General features: G+C 38.5%; 1 protein-coding gene across 2 annotated transcripts in view; it reads right to left on the bottom strand.

Annotated features, from left to right (window-relative positions):
- The window catches only part of PTPRB (protein tyrosine phosphatase receptor type B), a 119,131-nt gene that overhangs the window by 70,317 nt on the left and 26,655 nt on the right, over nucleotides 1-22,159 (bottom strand). For both annotated transcript variants that reach the window (XM_080660472.1, XM_080660471.1), the window contains 6 exons: nucleotides 21,639-21,912; nucleotides 10,802-11,077; nucleotides 9,685-9,942; nucleotides 7,838-8,101; nucleotides 5,653-5,922; nucleotides 2,431-2,691 (listed from right to left, as the gene is read on the bottom strand). In XM_080660472.1, the coding sequence (XP_080516598.1) occupies nucleotides 2,431-2,691; nucleotides 5,653-5,922; nucleotides 7,838-8,101; nucleotides 9,685-9,942; nucleotides 10,802-11,077; nucleotides 21,639-21,912 (1,603 nt within the window). The remainder of the gene's footprint in view (nucleotides 1-2,430; nucleotides 2,692-5,652; nucleotides 5,923-7,837; nucleotides 8,102-9,684; nucleotides 9,943-10,801; nucleotides 11,078-21,638; nucleotides 21,913-22,159) is intronic.

Below are 22,159 nucleotides of genomic sequence, written 5' to 3'. Positions count from 1 at the left end.
AAAAGTATGTCATAAAGAGGTAACTGGATAACTGAAGTAGACTTTCATCCTGAAGTCATCTTTTAAACATACATTTAAGCTTTGACTTTATAGCTTTGCAGGATCTACAAAATAGGAGGCAAAGTGTAGGACTTTCTCAGCTGAGGAACCTCATAAGTAACATTAGAATCCTGAAATGTTGCATTTTAAGTGTAAGTGAAATAAATATTCCCTTTTTACTCCCCACATCACCCCAATCTCTTTAACAGTAGATGGTAAAGAAAAAATTTCCTCTGAGAATTCATAACCTCAAGACAGCTTCAGTAAATTTGCAACTTAAATTCATAAGACCTGGATGATCAAAAGATCTCAAGGTAACAATTTAGATTAAAATAGGTCTGGGTTGATAGTAGTCCTGTGTACGTGAAACAATCAAATGAAAAGAAAGTTCTTTTTGAAGCCCACTTTCAAACAAGGCATCAAAGAGTTCCCACAGAATAAAATCCTAAAGTATGTGAGTTTACAGTAAAAAAGTCACAAATATTTAAGGAAGTAAAGTGCCATGAGCAAAAGGCAACAAACCCAATAGGCAACAGAAATGCACTTCTAAAGATTTCAAATTATTGTCAGATATAAAATGTAAAATAAAAAGTGTTAATAAGCTTATAGCAATAAAGAAAGAGAATGGAAATATGACTAAAGAGAATCAAAGAAAATGTTTAAAAGTGAAAAACATATCAATTATTAAAACTTAATGGGTAGACTTAAAAATAGTTTAGAAAGAAACACAGAAAGAATTAATGAACTAAAACAAAGAGCTGAGGAAATTAACCAGACTACATATACACACACACACACACACACACACACACACACAGTAATGAAAGAGAAAGATGCAAATTGACCGTACCTTCGTGACGCCCACCAGCCAATCAGGAGTGAGTATGCAAATTAACCAAACAAAGATGGTGGGTTAATTTGCATACACAAGCAGGACGCTTGTGTCATTGCCATGGCGACGACACAGGCATTCCATACTGCCCCAGCCGCTCAGGGCCTCTGGGCAGTGTGGGAAGACGTGGCCGGAGCAGAAAGAGGCGGCTCCGGGGCTTCAGCAGAAAGGCGGTGCTGGCAGCCAGGGAAAGGAAGGCCCATTCCTGCACGAATCTTCGTGCATTGGGCTTCTAGTATATATATAATTCTAGAATACCAGTAGGAGACACAGAGGGGGAATGGAGAAGGGGCAAGAGCAATATTAGAGAGTTAATAGATGAGAATTTCCAAGATTGATGAAAGATACTAATCTGCAAATACAGAAATCCCAATAATCTTAAGCAAGGATAATCAAAAAGAAGCCTGCACTTAGATCATTACTGTGAAACAGCAGAACATCCAAGGCAAAGAGCAGATCTTAAAAGCAATCACAGAAAACAGATTACACATAGAGAAATAAAAATTAGATTGACAGCTAACTCTTTAATGTCAACAATAAATTTCAGAAAGACTCAATTAATATCTTCATTGTACTGAGAGAAAATAACTTTCAACAAAATTATAACCCAGGGAAAATATTTTTCAAAGTTGAGAATTATATAAAGACATACCCAGAAAAACAAAAGTGTAGAGAGTTTGTCAGTAAACAACTCAGTAAAGAAATTTGAAGGATGTTCTCTAAGATGAAGAAATGTAATACAAGATGGAATTTGAGATACAGGAGGAAAAGATGAAGAAAAATTTGTAAATTGGTGGGTCAATCTAAGGATATAATAATTACATTTTCTGTGGGATTAAAAAAGAAGAGAGAAATAAAATACAGGACAACAACAGTATATAAATTGGAAAGGGATGTCTTTGATGATGACCTTGCTTCCTATTTCACTTAGAAAATGAGAGTTATCAAAAGATAACTGCTACCACTACATCTATCTATCTGCACCCATATGCTCTCTTTCTCCCATTAGACTCTCAAGTTTTACTACTCATGTCCTTTCCAAAGCCAATTCTTTCACTGGTGCTATAGATCCCAATACTTCTTGCTTTTTCAGAGAATAATGACAACAATTCTTCCCTCTCTGTATAGCCTCACCATTCCTCTTTCTTTTAAAATATGTTATTTATTCTATCATTAAAAAGTAATCCTCTTTCCAAACATACTTTCTCTTTCAGATGCTGCCCTATTTCTCTGCTCTCCTTTGCAGCAAAACTCCTTGGAAAGGTTGTTCTCTGCTCTGTTTTAATTTTAGCAAAATAAACTCAAAGTAAAACAAAACACGGAACTATTAAAGACAAGAGCTGAAATTAGTAAAAAAAAAAAAAACAACAAAAAACAGAAAGGATCCATAAATCAATTCCTAGTACATAAAAGGCATTTAGTGAACATTTATAAGTTGAGTGTTAAACAATTCAGCAGACAGGATACTTCTAAAGCCTAAAGTTTATAAAGAATATCACCTGTTCTTCCTTTCGTTGAAGATGAATTTTTTAAGTCTCCACTTATACTGGTGACAGTAGCTATGTATTTTCGTCCGGGCACCAGGTCAGTAAAAGTGAATTCTTTGGCATCTTTGGGGAGTGACTTGTGGATGAGCAAGAGGTTTCTGTCCGCTAGTGAAATGATGTATTTTTCCCATTCTGCAACAGGGGTCTGCCACATGATGCCCAGTGAGGTTTCATTGGCATGTTTGACACGGAGCTGGAGGACAGCTTTGGGGACTGAGGAAAAGCAATGGAGACTTGGGTCACTGACTGACTCAGAAACACTCACATATTCTTTAGAGCTGTTTTCTTCCATCCACAGAAGTATTCCAATTCAGCATTTCTTTTCTGAATGCTTATGAACATTAAGAAAAAATAAAAACTCATCAAAGATATTTTTTAATATAACAAACAGAAATAAGGATTCAAAATACTATTGGAAAATACGGGGTCTCTTATTTTTGGCCACATAATACTTTATGAGTGCTTATGTCTTCATATGAATTCTATGATTTAAAAATATTTAATTCGATCTTGTCATCCACAAAACCACAGAGTACTTTGGGAGGTTTAGGAGTGTCTGTTGCCTCCCTGGCTTGGAAAGACAAAGTGATTTTTCCCTTCATTTTTAAGGGAGAAACACTGATGTGTTCACGAAAGGGAGAGTAATAATAATATAGCTGGTAACTAATAATAATAATAATAATATCTGATTAAAGACTCTAATTATCCAAATAACTGAAATTTCTTCCACTTTTTATTATTGAAACTTCTAGGAGACATTGTTAAGAGTAAGGTGCTAATCCATAAAACACAATCAAATGTGCAAAATTATATTGTGAATTTTCTGTCCACCAAAGACATTTTCTGTCATCTCCTAGGATAACAATGCCTTCTTCTAGAATCCCTCTTGAAGGACCAGCCTGAGTCTCTACTTGAAGAAGTGTCCCTCTTTTCAGAAATATGTACATGGTAATTTGCTTGATTTGTTTCTTTTTTTTTTTTTTTCATCACAGATTTGCTTGCAAGCAGACAATGTACCATGAACATTCCTCTCTATTAATGAAAACTTTTCAATGTTGGGGTCCATGCTTTCAAACTTTTTAAGAGCTTGTTGAGGTTGGCAAGGCTTCTGTTAAACCATTTGATGTGAATTTACCTGGGGGTTCTCTTTCTCGGTTTCCTTTTTTCTTACTCCTTCTTCATCTATGTGTTCCTGCTCCATTTCCAATAACTCCTCATTAGTCACTTCCTCAGGAAGCACCTCTGGGAGCTCAATGTCATCCTCATCCACTCCCAGGTTAAAGTTGATTGCCATCTCAATCACAGCTTTGTTGATTTTTGCAACCTCCTCACACTTGGCAAATCCTTTGAAGTCGTGGACAAACCTCTTGAATTTCTTCTTTCAGATGCCATTCATACACTCCTTGGTGATATTACCCCAAGCTGAAGCAAGGTTCTTGATGAAGTCATAGATGTTGAATCCTTCAAGAATTGCATCAGTGTTTTCTCAGTGTCTTCCTCAGCTACAGCAGTAGCTTGGGGCGGGGAGGGGGGAATCCTCCCCAGGACCTTCAAAGCTCCTATGACTCCTTGGTCCATTCGTTGGATCAAAGAGGTGGTGTTGATATGGGATGAAGATCACCAATAAAAGGAAGATATTCAGGAGCATTACCAACAATAAGCAAAATCTTGAAAGGTATGTTATTCTCCAAACATAGCAATTCAGGAAGGCATTCTGGAAGAGGATGTACACTGGCAGTGCGTGCTTATTGTTATATTTGAAGGTCCTGTGACTCTCACTGTGCCAGATCACAAAGGGTTTTCAATTTGTAGCCTGCAACACTGTTCCCAAAGAAGAAGAATAATCCTTAAAAGCCTTAAAACCTGGCATTGACTTGGCTTCCTTATGGATAAAAGTCCTTTTAGATATCTGTTTCCAGAATAGGGAGGTTTCATTTTTATTGAACATTTGGTTTGGAATGTAATTTTCCTCCACAATCAGCTTATCTAGAGTTCCCAAAGATGCTTCTACCTTCACAGTGGCACTCGCAGACTCACCAGTTACATTCACATTATGTAATGAATAATGATTCTTGAATCATTTAAATCACACAGAGCTAGCAGGAAATTCAACATCATAGTCGGGTACAGCCTTTTCTTCCAACGTCGCAGACAGACATTTTCCTTTGGCCGTGATTGTCACGGTGCTAAAAGAGATATGCTTCTGTGTCTGGTCTTCCATCCAGGTCATTAGAAGTTTCTCTATGTCTGATATAGGCCCTTCTCAAATTTTGTTAGTCTTGCTTCTTTCAATGGAGCAGATCCTTTAACAGCTTCCATCACCTTATTGTTCTTCAAGATTATAGCTATGGTGGAATGGGACATGCCTGACTGATGAGCAATAACCATCACTGATTTTCCACCTTCGTAGTCCTTAATCACTTCAATTTCATTTCCAGGTCAATCTCTCAACGTGGCCTCTTACTGGCAACATTGGCAGTGGATTTTATACACTTAGGAGTCATGATGAACAAAACAACACAAGATTAAATTAAGCACAAAACAAATAATGCAGTAAACATGAGATGTTTGAGGCTGCTTCTGCTGTAACATGACATACTGTTTTACAGCAACCTTTTTTTTTAAATAAGTAGAAAGAGTGCACTCTAAAATAATGTTCACATATGTAATGAATATATAAATATACAAATCAGTAATAGTATAGTAAATATACAAGTCAGTAACATAGTCTAGTAAATATACACATCAGTAATATAGTCTTTTATCACCAAGTAGCATGTACTGCACATAACTGTATATGCTATGCTTTTACATGACCAGCAGAGCAGGTTTGTTTACACCAGCATTACTGCAAACATGTGAGTAATGCATTGAGCTGTGATGTTACGATGTTTATGACACCACTAAGTCATAGGACTTTTTAGCTTCATTATAATCGTATGAGACCACGGTCCGTCAGTGACCAAAATGTTATGCGGCTCATGACTGTATAAAATAATGGTGTTATTGGTGGGATTTCTATTGTTCTTATTTGACAAAATTAGTAACCCTATTTCAGTCTGCAAATATATAATATCTAAAATTCAGAAAATGACATTGACAGCTACCTGGGTTACTTGGTAAAGAGACCAAATTAAAATTACATCAGTCATTAACACCTTGATAATTGCTTACCTGTCCTGCCTTGGCAACGCTTAGAGTTCTTCAGATTTCCACTCTCAACAATGACTTCTACCTCATACTGTCTTCCTGGTATGAGCCCTATGTCATCTATGACATAATGTGTTTCTTCCTTTCCCATGGTGATGTTGAGCAGCACCAACGAATCATTGAAGAGCAGGATACGATACTGCTCCCAGTCTCCAGCAGGGGGCGACCAGCTCACTACTAGGGACCTCACGGAACCATTGCTGTTTGCCTCCAGGTTCCCAACTTTCTCTGGAACTAAATGGTGAAATGATGTAAAAAATGAGATACTAAAAACCAAAAATAAGGATACTTATTCACTCTTCATGGGCAACAGGAGATAAGAGACCTAATATCTGCAATTCAAAACATTTCTATCCCCACCTGATGCTTGTGGATTGCAAATGAGTGTTCTTTCCTCACCATGAAGACATTTGACACTCAAGAAATGTATGCCCGACTCACTTTAGTAGTATATCAGTAATGCGATCTTCTGTAACACTGTTAATTAATAAGCTACTGATATGAACGCTGTTTGCACACCAGTTCTAGAGACAATATTGATGTTGCATCTAATGACCTTGACATTGATGGATGTGGCATTTTTTGGAAAAGACTGCATGTTGTGGTCATAAAACATTCTTCTTTCTTTTCCAGTTGAAAAACACTAATCTTGCAATACAGCTCTGATATTTTATTCCTTTGCTCAAAAACATTCAAGGTCTCTCCATTTACTGCAGAATAAATTAAGTCCTTGGTGTGGCATTTGCAGTTCTCTACCACAATAAGCCTCTATATCCTTCCAGTCTTCTGACTACTCCCACAGCCACACTCCCTCCTGCCCCACTCTCTCCAATACTGGCCTCCAGGAGCTTGCTCTGCAGATGTGTAAGTCTCCTGGACTCTTCTGCCTTTGCTTATGTCATCCCTCCCACCTCAAATCCCCCTCCCTTGTTTCTCTCCAGGAAGTCTTTTTTTTTTAAAAAAAAATATATTTTATTGATTTTTTTACAGAGGAACAGAGAGTCAGAAACATCAATGAGAGAGAAACATCCATCAGCCGCCTCCTGCACATCTCTCACTGGGGATGTGCCAGCAACCAAGGTACATGCCCTTGACCGGAATCGAACCTGGAACCTTTCAGTCCGCAGGCCGATGCTCTATCCACTGAGCCAAACCAGTTAGGGCTCTCCAGGAAGTCTTTACTGCTCTTCTGTAAGAAATGTTTGTTCTCTTGTCTCTCTGGACATATGGTTTTTACTTGGGATCTCTAACAGCATAGAGAATGGACTCTGAAATCAGACAGGCTGATTTCAACTTCATCCACACTATTTACTGGCTGATGACTATGGACAAGTAATCTGTAAAACTGTGATAGTAATAGGACCTTTCTTGTGGTTTTGTTGTGAGAACTATATGAAATAATGGCGTAAAGTCAGTGCCTGACACATGGAAATATCAATACAATTACCACTGTTAAAATGTACTGCAGTATTTTTATTTTGTGTGGGTATGTTCTACATTTGTGTGATTAGAATGTAACTTCCTTAAGAGCAAGGGGGTCAGCAAGTAAATATTTCAGGCTTTGCGGACCATTATGGTCTTTGTCTCATATTTTTCTTTCTGTGTTTTTTTTTGTAAACCCTTAAAAATGTAATAACCACTCAGCGTGGGGCTATACAAAAACAGGTTATTGGCTGTATTTGACTGAAGGATATAGTTTGCTGAACCCTGCCATTTTAACAAATCCCAAAGCTCATGCTACAATAATTTACACATTGAAGGCACTGGATAAATGGTGACTTAAATTAATAAAATAATTTAGTAAAAATATGGTTAAGTAGTAACTGGCTCTTACTATAAATGCTGATTAGAAATATTTCATTTATTAGTATCAATGCTAATGCATTTTTGCTACTTAAGTGGTGTGGTGTGAAATAGCACAGGGCAGAGCCAGTTATGTAAATCATGCAGGAATCAATCCAAACACATTTGCTTAAATAACTCAGGTAAATGCAATTAACCCTCTGCTTTACTCTGTATGTGGGGCCTGACCACAGACACCCTCAGTCATGTAGGCCATACTTCCCAGGTTAGGGAAGGAGTATCCCTTCTCCTCTTCTAAGATGGATCAGAGACTGATTTGGGCAACCAAGGAATATTCCAGCCTCACCTGTTCTGCCCACTGCCATCTTCTGAGCAGACAATTCACCAGAGACACAGCTGATGGTAACTTGATAAAGTCGTCCAGGGGTTAAGCCTTTAAATTGGGTTTCCGTAACCTGGGGTGCTAATATTCTGGATTCTTGGGTGGTCCCTTGGTGAGACAGCGTAATGTTGTAGGAATCTACATTTCCAGGAGGTCTCTGCCACTTGACTTTTAGAGAGGTCAAAGTGCCATCATTTGTCACCTTCAGATTTGAGACTTCCATGGGGGCTAATTAGGAAGAAAGGAAAAGTGACTTTAACTAAGATATCTTACCAGTCTTATGGCCAAATTTTGACCTGAATTTTAATCGTAACAAGCCACACTCCCTGCACAGAAGAAAATGACATCTTCATGAGGCAAAAATAATACTGCGAAACTAAAGAATGGCCATATGGCTAGTGGAAAGAGCACAAACGTGGCAGTAGAAATTTGAATTCTGGCTCAGACTGAGTCGAGTTGGCTGGGCAGCCCTGGGCAGCTCTGCCCCTCTCACTGAGCCTAAGGGTCCTATTGGTAAATGAGGGCTTGGTCAAAATTCTCAAAGAGGTGGTCATTTGCCTAATTCCTTCCCCTCTTTATGTATCTAATAATAGCAAGTACATAATAGATTGGTCAACTGATCGGCTATAACAAAATTTTGTGTGCTAAAAATACTTTATTTTTCATTTTAAAGGATGATAAAATTAAAGCTTAAGAGTTGTGTCAATGACTCACTGATCCTGAAATTAAAATTTTATCTTGTCCTCCTTCTACTCCTCCACCTCGAAAAAAATAAAAAAAGTTGTGTCATTACTTCATCAATGGAAAATGATCACAAAGGAGAGATATTTTGGTGAATATTTTTTCTACCTCTTGCTCATGCTGTATTTCGGGGCTTCATTAATGGCATAATATAAATTAACAACACTTTATTAAAAGAATGATTTTGCATAGATCAGTTAGAAGTGTAATTTGCTCTTGATATACATAAATAATTCTTAAGGTATATGGTATATCTTTGTTGGGATGTCTATACATCTTTGAGATGTGACGTGAAAGGTATATGTAAATGTACTGGTATCCAAGTACATTCCCACAAGCCTCTGAAGGTTTCAGAAATTCTCATTGCTAGAATCATTTTTAAGGCACTACAAATTTGAGTTTATGTTAAAATTAGATAATTTCCCAAGAGAGTGTATTTATTAACACGTTAGACCCACCAGAAGCATTAGAATCTACTAAAATGTAAGTTCCATGAGGGCAAAGACTCTGCCTCTTTTGGGTGTTGTTATATCCTCAACGCCTACATACAGTTTACACCCAATAAATATTGAATGAATGAATTAGTGTTATGTGAATTATTCATTAAAACAGCACAGATCATTGGGCTATATTAGGCTGTGAGACAGGTCCTGGAGTTCTGGGTCTCAGGGCATGTTCGGTTGGGCAGAGCTTTGGGGAAATGGCTGTTTCACAAGAGTGGGTCCTCATGTAGTGTTGGGAAAAGTACCCTGGTTGACAGTGAGTGAAGTCACAAGGGCAGTGGAATCCTGTTTAACAGAAGGGAGACTGGCATACTGAAATGAGAAGCTGGGACTCTATCAGTAATTAACCTTGCTACTTCAGAATGCTGCCAAGGGCTAGTCTAAACTTTAGAATAAAAGGAACCCCTCTTTTTCTAATTAGAAAAGTGGATACATATTAAGGGCCTTCTATGACATATGAATTTCAATTTGTCCTATATTATCATTATTCAAGTCATTAATAAGCCTTGTTTATTAAACCTTTCCTTGATTTGCACATCATTCTTGTTCAGCTAGCTGGGCACTTACTTGTCCTGGCCAGTTTCCACCTTTGGTTTTGCAGCCCTGCGGCCTCAGTTACAATGGTGAGGTTGTACAGGTGGCCAGATGTCAGTCCATGAAAAGTGTAGGAAGTAGCATATTTGTCCACAACAACGTTATGAACTAGGATCCCTTTATCCATTAGTATCAGCTGGTATCTTTCCACATTCCCAGAGCCATGGGACCAGGAAATCAGGAGAGAATTCGTTTTCGCTGAAATACCAATATCTTTCACTGGGGATGGCACTAATGGGATAAAATGCATTTGCAAAGTGTCATTCATAACTTCCTTGTAGAAGACATAGACACATTTAATTCAAAATTGCACATTCATTTATGTTTCTCTGTACATCTAACCTGTGTGATAAGTAATGAAAACAGCACTTTTGAAATTTCACCAGAACCTACTTCATACTCTTTTCAAAGTCCACAGCCTAAAGCTACATCATAGTTTACCTGTTTTTCTCTCCAACTCATTATAGTGATTCTGTAGTTTTTGCCAATGAAGTATGATGTGGCATCACAGTAAAGGGAAAAAGAAAAAGCGAAGAACTGTAGGAGAGGAAAAATGGAAAGAGAGCAATAAAGCAGGAGAGAAAACGAGGGGAGAGTGAATGATAAGAAAGACAGCCCCTTGTGGAAGGAAATGGTGAGATGTCATTGATCTTAGGGTGTCTGGGTGCAAGCAAAGACTTGTTCCAAGCATGAAGATCTTTAGAAAACATCATGACTTGATGTGATGAGAAGAATACACAAAGGAGGAAAACAGTTAACAAATTAGTTTTATGGCACAAACTCAGAAAATGTTGTTGTCTAAGATTTGAGTTAGAAGGGCCATTAGGAAACATTTACTTATTTTGGAGAAAACTCTAGACCCAGAGAAATCCCATAATGTGTTCAAAATAACCCAGCAAGCTAGCAGCACAGCCCCACCTCCTTATTTTCAGTCTAGTATTTCCACTCTAACACACAACATTGATGTATGTTGTATGTATGTATTGTGTATGTATCTTTGATGTGGGAGCATTCTTACTTCCATTTCTTGAACTTAATATAATGTCAAAGGAGTACAGACTATTAAATACCCAACTACCTGTAATCTTACCTGTTGATCCATTGATATGAATTGTAGAGGACCGTTTATTTCCAGAAACAGCTGTGATGGCAATATTGTATTTACTACCAGCAGTAAGGTTAGAAAATGCATATTCATTCCATGAAGTACTTTCCTGAATTTGGGCCTCCTGCATCTTTTGGTGACCATCAAATAACTGCACCTCATACCAGGTGACTCTTCCGGAAGAAGGAGTCCACCCAACGTGCAGGTTGGTTGAAGTAGTCTTCTCTTTACTGATCTCAAACCTAGCAGGAGGCAAAGGGTCTGCAAGGCAAAAACCAAGAAAGAGAAGGTGGCTTGAAGACTCCTGCAAAACGTGCTTACCTTGCTATAATCCAGATTCATTGTTCTTAAAAAGTTGAAGCATCTGCTGCCCATGAACAAATTTTACTCCACTTCCGAACTTACCATTTAATTCAAAAAAGAAACCCACTAGTTTATACTAGTCATATAAACTCCTTTTTCTAAGAAAACTATTTGGTTGAGACAACTGTGAGTTTGGAATTCCAAGTAAGGTGATATTGTCTTTGGTTTGCAAGTTCAGCACTTTTCAAACATTGGCAAACATCCAGGCTATGCCTAGATAAATTATAAAAATCAACAGAAAATACAGACATTAAGAAATAATTGTGAAATCTGTACTGAAATTTTTCTTTTTAAAAGTTGTGGGTTTTCATGGCTAAGTATAGATAACTTCTGGTTGTTTTTAGATATCAGGAACCCACAGAAGATACAGACCTGGTTATGAGCCTAGGCTAGGTTTACTCACTGAAACGAATTCTCCCAACAGCTGGGATTTCCTATGTCACTAAATTTTCAAAACTTGAATTCTGGTGCATTTTGGAGCTACTGTGGCCCCCAGAGCAGGTGGAAGTGGGTTATCCTGCACCCAGCTGTTCACTTAACTTCAACTCTCAAAGCCTGGGTCAGTTTGCGAAGTCCCATTTCCCATGTATCGAATCTTTGCTATGGAACTCGAAATAGGGTGAACAGCATGTCTCCAGGTTAGCAACTAAGTCGACAGTGTTTAGTGTGCAGAGAGACCATTAGAGAAACGAGACTCTCCCTACTTTGAATGCTGGGAGTAGAAACATTGAGAGACATTCACATATGAGTAATTTTCAGAAATTCCACATGCTTCTTGGTCTAGGAAGTGGGATTAAGATAGGGAAAACTAAATTTCAATAGTCAAGTCAGATATTTTAGTGGCATGGCTATAGAGATCTCAGTTCTTATCTACCTCTTGGCAAATTATAGTTTTCTCAAAAAATGACTGCAGAAATTCTACAATGTTCTTAGAACAGTATATATTTTTAAATGGTGCTTGTTTGTGATACTAATATTAATACAAACAGGTTCAAGCTAATCTTACTCTGTATTCAAAAGGCATTTATGACCAGAGAGTTCATAAGACTATCTGTGGGTAACCTAGAGACACCATACATAGACTAAATTCAGCCTGTGATCTATATAATGTCTTTATGTTTTTGGCTATGATTTATATGAGCACATCATACTGCAAAAATTAAATAAGCCACACCACATGTTATAACATCATCCATTAACAATAATATACATGTTAGCTGACAAGTAAGCTGAGGCAGCAGTAACTTTAAGAGCCAAAAAAGCATGGGTGAGCTTGAAAGACAAGGTTGTGTAGTTTACACCCCAGCCCAGCACAGGTTCACCTGAGAGTGTAGGCTCTAGAACCTGATGACCTGGGCTTGCACCCGGCTCCCCTGCTCTGTAGCTGTGTACTCCGGGCAATTCCTGAACCTCCCTGTGCCTCAGCTGTCTCATCTATGCAATGCTGATGATAATACTATCATTATAGTAGAATTGCTATGAAGATTAAATTGAGTATTTTATCTGGAGCACTAAAAACAGTGTCTGTACATAGTAAGTGTTCAATGTTAGTATTATTACCACTCTTATAATCAGGAGAAGATCTTGTCATAGAAGCAGGAGGCTGTAGTAGCAGAGAGCGTGGGCTTTGGAGTCAGAAGGAACTCAGTTCAAATCTCAGTTTCACTATGTATCGGTCATAAGACTTTGGGCAAGTAACTTCGCCTGTCTAAGCTTCCCTTCTCCCTTCTGTCTGGGGAATATAATTATAGTACCTACATTCTTGGGGTTTTCAGGAGTAACAAAACACAGAGAAGATTTTACCTGACATACAATGGGCCCTCAGTGATATAAATTTACTCTGTCTACTTGGTCATAAAAAAAATTCCTCTGGCCCTAGCAGGTTTGGCTCAGAAGAAAGAGTGTCAGCCTTCGGGCTGAAGGGTCCCAGGTTCAATTCCAGTCAAGGGCATGTACCTCGGTTACAGGCTCTGGCCCTGGTTGGAGCATGTGCAAAGGCAACCAATCGATGTGTTTCTCTCATATTGATGTTTCTGTCTCTCTCTCTCTCCCTCCCACTCCTTCTAAAAATCAATGGAAAACTATCCTCAGGTGAGGATTAACACACACACACAATATATATATAAAACCCTAATATGCAAATAGACCGAACAGCAGAACAACCGAACAACCAGTCATTATGACGTGGGAGTGGGGCTGTGGGAAACAGGGGGGCCGGGGGCTCTGGCAGGAGGGGCCGGGTGGAGGTGCAGAGGATGGGCCGAGACCCGCCCTTGTGCCCACCACAGCCTCACAGCCCACAGTTCCTTTCAAGGTGCATGAATTCGTGTGCTGAGCCCCTAGTAAATAAATAAGAACAAATGTGAGCTCTTTTTTAAAAAAAAAAAATTCCTCTGAAAAACTGATAAAATGAAGGCAAAAGTGGAATACAATTTTTTTAAACCAAAGTGATAAAAGCCTTAATTGCTGTCTTCATAAAAACTAACCTTGAGAAAAATCTTACCAATTTATTCCCATGAACTAACTTTCTAACCCTTAAGATAAAAAATTCTCCAAGGTGGTTCACATTTAAAAGCTCTGAAGGAAAAACAGGTGTTTTTTTTAATTCCTGGCAATATTATTTCTATCTTAGATAACAGTCTATAATTAAGGACGTCATAATAAAAGCAAAGAACATAATTACCCCTCACAGAAAGTTTTCTTATTGTCGAGCAAGAATGGTATTTCACTATCATAAGATTCTAATAGCCCACAAAACTCAAGAACAGCCTTGTCATAGCCAACCAAGATGACACATTTTTGCTGAAGAGGCATTTTAAGGACAAGGATAAGAGGGACAGCTGCTTTCCAGTGATAGTTCCAATGAGATCAATACTGTACTGTCATCAATGTCTACAACTGAGCCAGGTAAAGGCCAAAGAAAATGATGTTATGTTCAGTATAATCTAAACATGTATAATCTGCAAAATAGGAGCTCCAGAAAATGAATCTTAAGGTTCCGTGCCTAGAGGGTGAAGTTCAAAAATGCAGACTTTATCTAATCTCTCTGAGCCAGAAAACAAAACAGTCAATCCTTTGTACATCCGCTAGAACAAAGGAACAATGAGACTGGGAAGTGCCTGGGCTGCGAGAACCTGCACTGGAAACAAACACTTAAAACCCCATTTATGCCGTGATAAAGCCCCTTGCTGGCAGCTGTCCACTACTGCTATGCATGCAGCAAAGTTAGTTTTCAGACATCTCAAGCTAAGCCCAATGAAAACTCTGCTGTATTAAAAAAAAAAAGTTTTCAATATTTTATTAGAAACAAATTAGATACTTCCAGCCAGGATGCTAATTTCATATGTAAATATATATAAATAGGGAGATTTTAAAAATGCTATTTGGAAATTTAGTTATATGTCTGTAATCTTCTCGACTTATGATAAGTTGTATGTAATTAGAAAACCCTACTTAACTTATGTAATTTATGCTGATGGCTAGAGGTATCAATGCACATAGGTGTGCAGTATAGCCTTTCTGGTTTTTCCACCCAACACTCTCATACATGGTAACCAGTGAAGTATTATCTATATAAATAATAAAAGCCTAAGGAACTGTTACGGTGGAATGACCAGAACAACCAGTCACTATGATGCACTTTGACCACCAGGGGCATATGCTCAATGCAGGAGCTGCCCCCTGGTGGTCAGTGAGCTCCCACAGGGGGAGCGCCACTCAGCCAGAAGCCAGGCTCACAGTTGGCAAGCGCAGTGGCGTGGCGGTAGCCTCTCCCATCTCTGCAGAGGTGCTAAGGAGCAGCGAGCAGGTGGGCAGTAAGAAGCAAGGGGTCCCAGACTTCGAGAGGGCGCAGGCCAGGCTGAGGGACTCCGCCCCTTCCCCCCTGCTCCTCCGCGTGCACAAATTTCCTGCACCAGGCCTCTAGTAAACTATAAGAACTGTTGAAAACCATAAATCAATAACTTAATCTCAAACAATACGTCAAGATTTATCATTAGCCATAAATTTAAGACATCTTTGTGCTTCTGAGTTTCAGATAGACCTGGAATGCCCAATGCAAAGTGCTGCCATATTCACCTGCCAGATTTCAGTGAATCTACCAGTATTTGGAAGTCTTAGAATTCCGTAAACTGGCTTCATGTCAATCCAACTTTTCTGTTCTCAGAGGAAAAGATTAACTGTAGCTAAATTCCTGAACCAAAATTAATTCTTCCTTTTCTTTCATTTTTTTAATGTTACAGGAAAAGGGAGAAACTCATATATACATATAATGAAAGCAATATTTTTTTAAAAAAATTTTTTGCATGGCTATTAAAATATCTTTTGATATAGGAATTTCCAGAGTGTTTAGAGTTCAAAATGATAGTACTCATTTTGGAAATAAAATCAACCTTATCACAAGAGTGCAGGCAACCCATGGGTTAATACCAAAACGCTCTTCTTGAAGTCATAATAGCACCGCAGCCTATCTGTAAGATCTGAGAGTTTACAATAGATTTTCTCAGTTTTGAAAACCTGCACCAACGGATGGTTTGTGGCTTTTGCCTGACAGAAGAACAAAGTGAAAAAGTGATTGCTCACAGTCTCCAGTTAATTAAATACATCTCTTTTACTTTGTGATTGTTGCTGTTTAACTATACTAGTCAGCTTTCTGACGTCTTTTAAGATGATATTCTATATTATGCCAACACATCAGGTTAACATGCATTTGCTTTATCACCTTAATACACTAGAAATGAAGTTCAGGCAAGAAGAAACGTTCAAAGTTTTAACAACCTTGAAAGGGAAATTAAAGCAGTTTTGACAATTATTTGCATCATCATTAAGTGCAGGGTGCTCCCTTATTTTCCAGGTCATCATATTTGGCTCTACATATGTAATTCGTAGATGGTCTGCCATCTGAGAGTTTACAGTCTACTCAGGCAATTAACAACTAACTTTGACATTAAACAAAACCTGGGTTCAAATCCCAACACTGTCCGTTACAAAGGTGACTTTAGGCAAGCTGCTTACCTTTGCTGATGCTCAGTTTCCTATCTATAAAATGGGACCCACAATTCGTTGCAGAGTTTAAGTGCTAAGAGGTAATGGAGGTAAAGAGGTAAGTGCAGCCCTCACACATGTTGGGCTCTCAGTAAATGGCAGTTGACTTCTCTGACAAGGTCAGAAAGGTGTCAGAATTGATGTCTGGGAATGGAAAGTGAAGCAATTTTTCTGTGTTCTCCTCTCATTCTGTCTGGACAAATTGGATTTTATTTATATCTTGCTAACCTGTAGAATGCCATGCCCACCAACAGAAGTCAGACTAATGGAGGAAGCTTCCTAAGCACACAAAAGAAGATCAAGCTCAGAGCACTAAGTTGGTTCATTCCCTATATGTAGCTCAGCTTGACTTTAGAACTCCTGAAATAGACTGCAAGTAGCTGATTGCTAAATACTGGCATCCATCACCAAGAATTCAACGCAACTACAAATCAATCGCTGCTAATAATTAATAATTTCTTTACACTCTAACACATTTAATCATTATTCCACCCTTGTGTAGGCTACACACACACACACACACACACACACACACACAGACTTATTTTGTAGTATCTTTTTTCCTTTAAAAGTCAACTTGGAAAGTAATAACAAAGTGTCATGTAGTAATTTGAAAGAACTAATACCAGCTTAAGAATTATGTCCGTTTTACAGAATAGTGGAAAGAATTGGAGTTCGATGCAGTGAACTGGGGTTCAAGTTCTATGCCTATCCTTTATTAGCTGTGTGGATTCATGATCTGTTAATTCTTAGGAATATCAATCTTATCTCCAACCTCAAAGTAATAATAGTAAACTTACTAGACATTTAGTACGTGACAAAAACCATTCTAGAACTTACATATGAACAACTTAAAACCTCAAAAGACCCTATGAAGTAGGCAATATTTTTATTATCATCCCCACTTTATAGATTAGGCTTGGGGAGATTAATAACTTGCCCAAGGCAACTTGTCTAGTAGTGATGGAGGCAGCGGCTTTCAGAACTCAACTCTTAACCACTCTGCAACCCGTGCCTTCATAATGTTCCCTCCACAGGGCTGTCCTGAGGATAAAATTAAACAATATGTGGTCAGTGTAATATTTAGTTTATCTATACAGATTTGACCATGCATAAAGAGGAATGGTACCAACATTATGATGATAAATAGAAAAACTATGCCAATAGCTCTTGAACTCCACTGTGCACTGATCCACCTTGATATTTGTTTAAAATCAAATACCCTAGACTCCACTCTTTTTAAATTCATCACAGGTTGGGTAGAAGCCAAAAATATGCCTTTATAACAAGCTCTGCAAGAGATTTCGAGGCAAATAGCTTACAGAAATCATGGCCTATGTTTAAAGCTATGTAAGTGTTATGGGCTGAATTGTGTACCTCTAAAATTCATATGTTGAAGCTCTAACTCCCAATATTTCAGAATGTGACTGTATTTGGAGATAAAGCCTCTAAAGAGGTAATAAAATGAGATTGTTAGGGGAATCCCATTCCAATATGACTGGGGTCCTCATAAGAAGAGGACATTAGGACACAGACAACACAGACAGAGGGACACCACGTGTGGACAAAGTGAGAAAGTGGCCACCTGCAAGCGAATCAGAGAAGCCTCAGAAGAAACTTGCTGACACCTTGATCTGGGACGTTTAGACTCCAGAATTATAAGAAAATAAATTTCTATCATTTAGACCATTTAGTCTGTAGTATTTTGCTGTGGAAGCCCTAGTAAGTTAGTGCAATAAACAACATTTTGAAATGAAAATAATAGCTGATATGACAATTTGGTAATTACAGTTTCTAAAATGCTCTTTATTAAAGACAAAGGAATTAACCATATTAAAAGTGCTGATTTTTTCCTCTCATGAATAAGTAGGTGAAACTAACTAACAAGAGGGCATATACCACTAAGATATTCTTCCTACAGGTGAAGTTCCCTACCACTAGTCTACTTCCCTGGGCTCCATAACTTACCCATAACCCAAGGAGAATAGGCCGTATTTTTAGTATGTGTACATTTTCCCACTAAAATATTCATTTATTTCATTCATATTTATCATCTATCTATCTATCTATCTATCTATCTATCTATCTATCTATCTATTCACGCATAGATCCAACTCTTAATCTATTCATTAACTCATTCATTCATCTATCCATCCATTTAGTCAATACTTATTGAACATGTACCATGTACTAGATGCCATTTTAGTTGCTAAAAAACTACTTCTTATTGATGGGAGGATAAAAGCCCCCAAAAGTTCTAAATGAAAACCAGAAAATTTTATTTAAACAAACTCAAATGTCCTTAGGATGCATTCAGGTAAGGAAATATGAAGTGGCCAAATGAATTGGTAACTAAAAAGAGAGAAGCCACAGCTCAGCTCTAGAGAGTTCTAGGCATACTGATGGCCCAGTTTTGCCAAATTTTCCAGTATTTTAAGAGAATCCATACATCTGTTTTTTATGTAAATTTTCCATTTTTTAATGCTGGTGAAACAAACTGAACTCTTCACAAACACTACGTGAGCCAAATAAAAGAGCCGTTATTCAGACACCTACACATCCCTAAGGGCTACCAGCTCTCAGCTTCTGCTCTAAACTGAGGACACAGTGTTGCAAAAGTGCTGGGTTCTCCAATATCAGCTATCTTCATATCTGATTTCTGATGAAATCACAACTAAGTAATTTGGCTGTCAACTTACTATGGTTGTTGCATAGATGATTTAGTGGCTGAAGAAACCTGAGACCTTCCCAAGGTCTTCTCCGTGGTTAGGAAAGCATGACATACATTCAGGAGGCAGGGCAAGGTTTTCACCCAGGAACGATGTGGCAAAGGTCTGACACCACCTTCATCATGACCTTCTCTCACCTCTGCACAGCCCTGCAAGGGCACCATGTATTGTTCATCGTCTTTATAAGCTCACCAGTCACTACCTGGTGTTAGTCACTGCAGTATCCATGCTCAATAAATGTTTGCTGAACTGAATATGAATACACAAATTTTGCTGTTCCAATTTAAAAGCCGGAGTGAAAATTGATGACTGCTGAAACAGTTCTCATTTAGTTAAAATTTTGATCTTTAAGGTCGTGTCTATATGACACCAAAACAACTAGTTCTTTTAGAAAATTATCAGGAAAAACAAACAGACAAATCACACTTGGAATGATACAGAGATAATCTAAGCAACTGCTGCATTTCTAGCCAGGTCATGCCTTGCTCTCACTCTTTTATTGCAGCCAACAAGACAGGCAGATTGGCATAAGGATAGCACATCACACTTTGAATGACTTTTCTCTTTGAAGTTATATCTCAGAGTTAATATTATATACCACTGGTTGGTCCTGCTTTATTACACAGAAGTATAATCTGTAGATCTCATCTCTGTAATTTAGCAATTAATATAGAGGAGTACTGGTCCTTTCTCTTATATAAATGAAAAATTCACATATATCCTTAAAATATAGATGGCACTATTAACAAAAAATAAACAACCAACCAAAAATATCCTCCTTGATACCTGATTTTAAAACTTAAGTTTCAAAAAAAAAATGTTTACTTCAATACAATTATTTGTTAAATGTGGAGAATCCTAAGAAGAGTTATACCATCATACAAATAAGTGTGAAAAATTATCATTATACAAACATCAGTTGCGAGTTTCATGCTTCATATTCATCATGGAGCGCATAAAATGTGTGGTGTGAAGTGTACCTGTGGTACTGTAAAAGTAACTCCTTAGGGAAAATGATGAGAACCTGAATGCTAACACATTGGATGCTGATGAAGCCTTTTTTAAAAACTCAACATAGTTAATAAAATTCAAATATTTGTTACATTTCACAAATGTCTCTGGACTTGAAACACCTACATGCATAATTAAATTGAAAGGGCGTTCTAATTAGTAACCCCCACACTATGTCCTTTTCCATCACCGTTCATTTCCAAAAAGTAAAACCTATGGGTCAAATGACTGTATCCTGGCTTATGAATGTCTTCATCCTTTCTCCCATAAGCTTCCGAAGGCTAACCTGTTTTTAAAAATCATCTGGTCCATTCAACACAGACATCTTATCAAATGTAATGAATACATCTGGAAGTTCTGGCATAAATTTAACAGTATTAGCAACCTGAGTGTTCACGAAACTATGCTCACATACCAAGAAACCAACAACTTTATGACTAAAAACCAAGCTGCTTAAACTTCTATAAAATATTCTAATTACCTGGTTGATTCCAGTCTTTCTGATTCTATATAAAAATACAACTAAGTGTTTAACAAGTGGTATTTCTTTTCAATTTAAATTCTTGCAAATCTCAGAAATTATCTAAAAGTTTCATCTGAAGTAAGTCAAGTGATGTAACTGGGCATTCTTAACTTTTCTTTGAAAAAATAAGAGAATTAATATTTGCTTGACTAATTTCATGAACCCAGTTCCATTTCCTGATCCTGAGAACGGAAAGTTCTCACACCTCTTTAAAGAACGATAGCTGAAGAAGTGATCTTTGTTCAGGCTGCATGTCAAAGCATAGTAAGGACAACGCATTTCTAAATTTAACTTCTGGAATTTTTCAGTGAAATTTGACTTTCTGGATAAAAGTAAGTCTTCCCTATTGCAATAAATAAAGATAACGTTAAAAGGAAGACAACTGAAGTCATAAGACATCAAAGTCGTTGGAGAAGTTAGAACACATCTGGGGGTGGCATGGGGGTTAATGAGGTAAGGTGAATGAGAGTCCCTACCTAAGTGGCTGGCACTCGGTAAGAACTTGGAGCTAAATGACCAAGTCTACCACACTTAGGATACAGATAAGCAAACGGAGGCAGGAAAGATAAAGTTAGCATGCATATATGCATGGAAGGATTTACCGAAAGTGTGAGGTGCAGAGTAACCAAAGGACGTTCTCTGATACTTCACAGTTTTAGTTACGTAATACAAAATTATTTTCGTACCCTTGTTTCAAGGCACTTTTCTAATATTCTCTTATGAATGGCTCTATTCTACTCCTGAAGATTTTATATCCTGGTTCCAAAAATAAAACTAAGTTGAGGAAAGGCATATCCCTAATCATTGCACTTCCATTATTTATTCTAAAAACATTTACTTAAAATTATTCCAGGGCTTGACAATTTAATGGATTGGAAGCTCAAACCACATCAACTTTAACAAACTCCCTCCACAGCCCACGGTGTCTCTTTGCTGTATCCTAGAAGCGGCTAGCCCGCTGTTTTCAGCACTAAGGAAGTCTCTGAGAGCCAACCAAGCGGCTTCTGGCCAGACCTGAGGATATGTACCTTCGCAGGCACTTTTTACCTTTATTTTTCTGTATGCCTGGGACTCAAATGAAACACCAGCTGGATGAGGCAGGGCTCCGCACGGAGTGGCCTGGCCATCCAACAAGCACCTGTCACCCCTTTACCTGTTTGCAAGACCACAGTTCTCTCTTCTCCATCCAGAGGCACAATCCTGAAGTTATAGATGGTTCCCGCTTGTAAATCTTTGGGATTACATTCATAGGTGGTGTTGTCTATCCTCACGGGGTAGCACCGCGTGAACCCCGATGTGTCATTGCTGTAGATGAGGCTGAAGTTACAGGGCGGCCCCAAAGTTCTCCAACGGAGAGACGCGGCCCGGCTGGAGACCCTGGACTCGGTCACGGTGAAGTTACATCTCGCCGGCTCGCCTAGTCCGGTCTGCAAAGGAACCAGAGACAGCAGCTGAAGCCCCCAGCCCCGGCTGCCCGGGGACCGTTCCACAGCGAGCTCCCCGCGCCGCCGCCACTCAACCCTCGCCCCCAGCCCCAGCGCATCCCTTGGCGCACCCCGCAGAGAAAACGCCTGTGGGGGAGGTGGGTGGCAAAGGCCTCCCAGCTGCTCCTTCCCCAGAGCAGCAGGAGAAAAAAGTGGCTTTTCTTTTTCCTTTGACAGTCTGGCTGGAGGC

Source organism: Plecotus auritus, assembly GCF_963455305.1.
Source record: "Plecotus auritus genome assembly, chromosome: 3".
NCBI classification, from domain to species: domain Eukaryota; kingdom Metazoa; phylum Chordata; class Mammalia; order Chiroptera; family Vespertilionidae; genus Plecotus; species Plecotus auritus.
The sequence above is the reverse complement of the archived record's forward strand: the minus strand, read 5'-3'. Positions and strand labels throughout refer to the sequence as shown.